The sequence below is a fragment of the Anguilla anguilla genome, chromosome 4 (genome assembly GCF_013347855.1).
Source record: "Anguilla anguilla isolate fAngAng1 chromosome 4, fAngAng1.pri, whole genome shotgun sequence".
Classification (NCBI taxonomy): domain Eukaryota; kingdom Metazoa; phylum Chordata; class Actinopteri; order Anguilliformes; family Anguillidae; genus Anguilla; species Anguilla anguilla.
The window spans coordinates 36,614,271-36,620,156 of record NC_049204.1 but is presented as its reverse complement, the minus strand read 5'-3'; the positions used below and the strand labels follow the sequence as shown (position 1 = coordinate 36,620,156).

General features: G+C 41.8%; 1 protein-coding gene across 2 annotated transcripts; it reads left to right on the top strand.

Moving 5' to 3' along the window:
- Positions 1–2,636: 2,636 nt before the first annotated feature.
- On the top strand, positions 2,637–4,967 carry LOC118225330 (monocyte chemotactic protein 1B-like). Of its 2 annotated transcripts, none has more exons than XM_035413534.1 (3): positions 2,637–2,782; positions 3,493–3,601; positions 4,108–4,967. In XM_035413534.1, the coding sequence occupies exons 1-3, from the start codon at positions 2,707–2,709 to the stop codon at positions 4,292–4,294; spliced, it is 372 nt and encodes a 123-aa protein (XP_035269425.1). In that variant the 5' UTR covers positions 2,637–2,706; the 3' UTR covers positions 4,295–4,967. The 2 variants fall into 2 exon arrangements, with proteins under 2 accessions (XP_035269425.1, XP_035269426.1); XM_035413535.1 differs by having other exon boundaries at positions 2,681–2,782; positions 3,496–3,601.
- The last annotated feature ends 919 nt before the right edge of the window (positions 4,968–5,886 follow it).

Below are 5,886 nucleotides of genomic sequence, written 5' to 3'. Positions count from 1 at the left end.
TAGAATACTGATATAGTGAATTTAAGCTGAAATAAATCTGTCTCTAAACAATTGTTTTAAAATTACCTATGTGAACAAAGTAGATACCCTAATTGACTTGCCAAAAGAAATGTATGGTAACATGAAATGTCCGGAGTTGTGAAAAACTGAGTTTGAATATCTTTACCCTAGGTGTATGTAAACTTTTTGCCTCAACTGTATATGCATCACAATATGATGGCACTGTACGTTCATGTGGGCAACAATACTTTTGTGTATATGCACATGTCATATGTACGTATTTGGAAAATTTTAAATTTAGATTCTGGTCACACATATTTGGAAATTTTTTCATTTAGTTTGCGGTCACACTGGACAAAGACCATCCTTTGGTCCTGAGTTTTTTTTTTTTTTTTTACCATGAGTCATTAGTAAATCAGTATGAATGCACAATGGGAGGGGCTGTGAAATATTACATCAGCTTTTAGCCACTTTGAGGTTAACCAATCTGTGGAACTTATAGGTTTTGCAAGCACTTAGCACGTTAGCGCTTGAATGAATGGGTTTTCCTCTGAACACCTACTCTGCTCAATGCTGCACAAGTGAGAAGATTGTTCCACAGTGATGCTCATGCCCAATACAGAAGGAAATGGTGAAACATTAATGTCGACGTTGGCCTTTCGAACACAATATTTGTCTCCACATAATGGCGCAAATAGGGAGGCCTTCTAGACTTTGTTCTCTTCTGCAGCATTTGGGTCAGGATTGGAAGAAGTTCTCGAAGATCCATGTCAAACCTGGTCCTCTTATCTGCTACCCCTGCTCTGCTGGGCAACGTGTCAGAACACACTGGACTTGCTGTGGCCGTCTCCGCCATCTTGTCCCGACGAGATATTTTTAGATGTGAAAGTGCTTGTGGTTTTGCCGGATAAGGTGAGACTGCGTTCACATTTGCATGAGCAAGGAGTGGGTAGTGGATAGGTCTTTCATCAGTTTCTGAGAAGAAAGTGGAGGAGAGGAAGTCAGCTTGAGGTTAGGTGTAGGGGCGAGGTTTGTACAAAAATGGTTGGCAAGGCGGTTTGCAGCAATTCATGTCAAAGGGCATTGTCTTATATTTTCCATGTCCAACCACACACCAATGGCGAAAGGCTTTGCTCTGAAGCACTGGGTGGAAAAGGACATGTTACTCCGTCAAAAGTAACATCTGGTCAAATGTCAAATTCCGTGCACCTGTTTGTGGTTTCCTGTCTGTGGTTGAAAGAGCTGTCGTATGCACCAGTCCAGAGCATCCCAAACATGCTCAGTGGGTGACATGTCTGGTGAGTATGCAGGCCATGGAAGAACTGGGACATTTTCAGCTTTGAGGAATTGTGCACAGATCTTTGCAACATGGGGCCATGCATTGTCATGCTGAAACATGAGCTGATGGCGGTGGATGAATGGCAAAGCAATGGGCCTCAGGATCTCATCACGATATCTCTGTGCATTCAAATTGCCAGGGATACAATGTACTTGAGTTATCTGCCCATAGGATATGCCTGCCAATACCAACACCCCACCACAACCATGGGCCACTCTGTTCACAACGTTGACATTAGCAAACCGCTCACCCACCCAATGCCATACACGCTGCCTGCCATTTTCCCTGTGCAACTGAAACCGTGATTCATCAGTGAAGAGGACCATTCTCCAGCGCTCCAGTGGCCATCGAAGGTGTGCTCTTGCCCACACATGTCAATTGTGACGCTGAACTGCAGACAAATCAAGACCCTGGTGAGGATGTCGAGCACGCAGATGAGCTTCCCTGAGGCAATTTCTGACAGTTTATCCAGAAATTTCATCAGCTGTCCGTGTGGCTGGCCTCAGACGATCCCGCAGGTGAAGAAGTCGGATGTGGCGGTCCTTGGCTTGCCTGGTTACATGTGGTCTGTGGTTGTGAGGCCTGTTGGACGAACTTCCAAAATCTCTGAAACGACGCTGGAGGCGGCTTATGGTGGAGAAATGAACACCCATTACTCTGGCAACAGCTCTACAGGACATTCCTGCAGTCAGCATGCCAATTACATGATCCCTTAACTCTTGAGGCATCTGTGACATGGTCTTGAACAACAAAAAACTCAATATTTTAGGGTAACTTTTATTGACCCCATCATAAGGAACACCTGTGTAGTGATCATAGCTTTTAATCAGCATCTTGATATGCCACACCGTGCAGGAGATGTATTATCTTGGCAAAGGAGAAATGCTAACAGTGATATAAACAAATTTGTGGGCAAAATTTTGTGGGCAAAAAACAAATCTTTGAGGTATTATTTAAACACATTAAAAATGGCTGCAAAATTAAAAGTGTTGCCTTTATATTTTTGTTCAGTGTACATATTTATCTATTGTCAGGAATTTATGAGTGTCCTAATGTGTAAAACCATAGAATTTAAAGAGGATGTGCATTCTTTTTCACATCACTGTATATGCATAAGACTGAAAAGAAGCACTCAGAGTATCATGGTGAATTTAGCACTGTCCATGGCTAGTTTTGGTTCATGGCCCCCTGACCACAGCCCTTGCTAGTTCACATTTTCCTCTCACCTGCCAGAGCCGTGGGCCTGCGGCCAGGTGGGGGGTGGGTAGGAAAGACCACCCCCACCCCCCACCCCCCAGCGATGCTCTCTGTAAAAGCCCAGAGCTCAGGGTGTGAACGCTCACTGCTAACCCTGGCCTGCTGGAAGAATGAGGCTCTCCGTCATTACAGCTACCGGGCTCCTCTTGCTCTGTGCCTCAGCATGGATGCCGCGTGTCACAGCCAGTAAGTATCTCCACCGCAGCATTCAGGAGCAGGCATATGTACTATCATAGATGAGAGATGGGCAGTGCAGTATTGTGACAGCAGTTGTGTTGGTGACAGTGACACCAGTAGGCTGCAAGAAGTTCAAATGCAAAGTGGGGAATTGTTATTGCGCCCTTGAGAGAGGTACAACTCAATCAAAAGCAAAATTCAATCCAACTGAATAAATGTATGTTAATATGAATAGATTTTTGTTAAAAATGAGGGGGGGGGGGGGGGGGGGGGGGGGTAGGGAGGGAGAGTATTACATTATTACAAATATATTACATGTATAATAATGTCATGCTGTAATTGTCTAACAATGTAATATTGTATATATACTGTAGTAATATCACTATTATATGAAGTAGGAATAGCAGTAGCAGTAATATTAGTTCTTCTATTTGTGGTGACAGTAGTATTAGTAATATTAGCAGTAGAAGACACTGTGCTTGTGGCATAGTAGTTATAGACTTAACTGTAGCACCTGTTAATAGTAGCTAACAGTAGTGTGTGAGATGTAGCTATGTACATTTACCATTTCAAAGTGAAGTTTTTTCACCGTTGCTTTGAGACACAGTAGCAACACAGGCATGCTCCTGTGATGTTGCAGAGGCCACAGTTGTGTTGCAGAGGCAACAGTAGATGTAGCCATGGTACTAAATACATCTATTTGCTCTTTTCCTTCTCAGCAGATCCTACAAATTGCTGTCTGAAAGTTTCAAAGACAAGATTACGCCTTAAAAACATAGTTGACTACGCAGAGCAGCCAGCAGGACTGTGTCCCGTGAAAGCCATTGTGTAAGTGCAGACACTCATGAAAATCCAGAGTGCTAAGCTGCTACTGCTTATTATTATTATTATTATTATTTATATTATTATTATTATTATTATTATTATTATTATTATTTGCATTCTTTTTAAAAAAATAACCTGATTACTGAGTTCTGATATTCTCATAAGCACAAAAATGCTAATGAATATGAGAATAGAACATGAGAACTTGAATTAAACGACAGTCCTGAGTTTATTAAAGCAGCGATAAAGGTGTCTTCAGCACATTCCTTCCCTAAAGCTGTGTAGCATATATTTTGTGAATGACAGGAAATGCAGTGTTCATCACGGCTGCTTTATGACCTTCACTACATGTTGTATGTGCTCCTTCAAACACCTGAGGGAATGACTGTATCCTGTTAGACAGCAGTTCAGGTCCCTGGTGGTTTTGGTTGTGGCAGTGAAGCTTGATTGATCACACATAAAATTCAGGACATGGCGGGCTAACAGGGGTCTGCTCTGTCCATTTCCAGGTTCAAGACGAGGAGGGGGATGTGGGTGTGTGCCAACCCGGAGAAAGACTGGGTAAAGATGGCCGTGGAAAAGGTGGCGGAGAGGAAGAAAGCAAAAGGAAAGGGAAAATCAAAGAAGAGGGGACAGGGAAAGAAAGACAGGAGAGGACAGAGCCCTGCCCCTAAAGTGACATCCCTGCAGAACTGACTCAGAGGGGAAGGCCAGCTAGGACTGCATTGTGCTAGCAGGAATTTTGACTTTCTCAAAATGGCCTCCAACCACTCTGGTTCATCATGACCTTTACCAAAGTGCCTGTGAAGGTAGAACAGGAGAGAGTTTGAGCTGTTGCACCTCCCCCTGGTCGGGTACCTGACTGCACTCTCTGTAATGTAAGTGCAAGGAAAAAAACAAAAAACGTCAGAATGCAAAATAAGTTTCTATATTATATAAGAGAATGTCGCACTTGGTTGACACACTTTCCTTTTAATGTTTTTTTTCTCTTGGGGATATTTCATACCTGTATTTTAACCTTGTTTTCAGCCAGTGAGAAGCTAACCTCCGCACAGGCATATTTACATATTATTACCATGAAAAGCCCATGGATAGAAATGTAAACCAGTTGCTTGTAGCAACAGTGATCAAACTCTGTACCTGAAGGATATAAGTGCATATTCCAGGTACAACACTGTTGTTACACCTCTTGGTATGACGTCTTCCTTGCTGCAGTGATTAAAAAGCGAACCAGCTAAAATGAGCATTGAATGTATGACTTTAAGCTGCATATCTGTTGAACTGAATGATGTACATTGTATTGGTTATTTATGCTGTAACTGTAAAGAATCATAATTATATGAATAATAAAGAATTACATGTGAAATGAAAATAACTGTGTGTGTAGTGCAATGCATGGAGAATTTCATACCTTGAGCAATACTCATTTCTCTTAAAATGAAGATCAATGCACAGATATTTTCATATCCATTGTCCGTAATAAAGGGTTTAAGCCTACAGACTGTGACAGGCCAAACGTGGCCTGGCTCTTGAGAAAAGAGAAGGGACTTTTAAAAGATCATCTATATTGAATAAATGTTTCATTGGATAAACCTAAAAGTTTTCTTCTGTTTGTTGCACCTATATTTTCCGAGGTGTAATAAATTGAAGTATCTTTAGTTTTATCCAGTGTACATTTATTTTTCAGTGCTAGAACAATAGAGCTAGACACATATAAAGATAGAGTCCTGTGGTTACATTCACCTTCATCCACTTTTCAAAAACCAACTGACATTCTCTTTACTTTTTGTCACCCAGGTGCAACAAATTTCATTCCAACCTTCGTGTCATTGTGCAATTTGAATGCACTTCAGAGTGCAAAAAAGGAACCAAACAACAGTTGCAGCTTCCCCATGAAAAACCACAATCGACCCATTTCCTCTTCTACAGTAGCCTACGTATCTCTGTTATCTCCTCAGCAAAACACAGGTTACAGATCTTTATCTGTCTTGATACCAAAGGCATTAGAGAAGTGATACTGTGAAGAGGCTGCTTCTTGCTTTCTGTTTGCCCTCTTGCTCTCTGACATGCATCAAGGCTTCTGATTGGCCAATTGTCATAATTAAAGTTAATTGGGAGTTAATTGGCACCTGTGGTTATATTTAAGGGCTTTTAGAGCCACTGCCTTTTTTACCCTTGATACCATGGGTAAATCCAGGCAACACAGCCAAGACCTCAGAAAATTGTAGTTGTTGAAGCCAACCAAAAGCATGTTGGCAAAAAACATGCAAAACCAATCTGAATCAAGT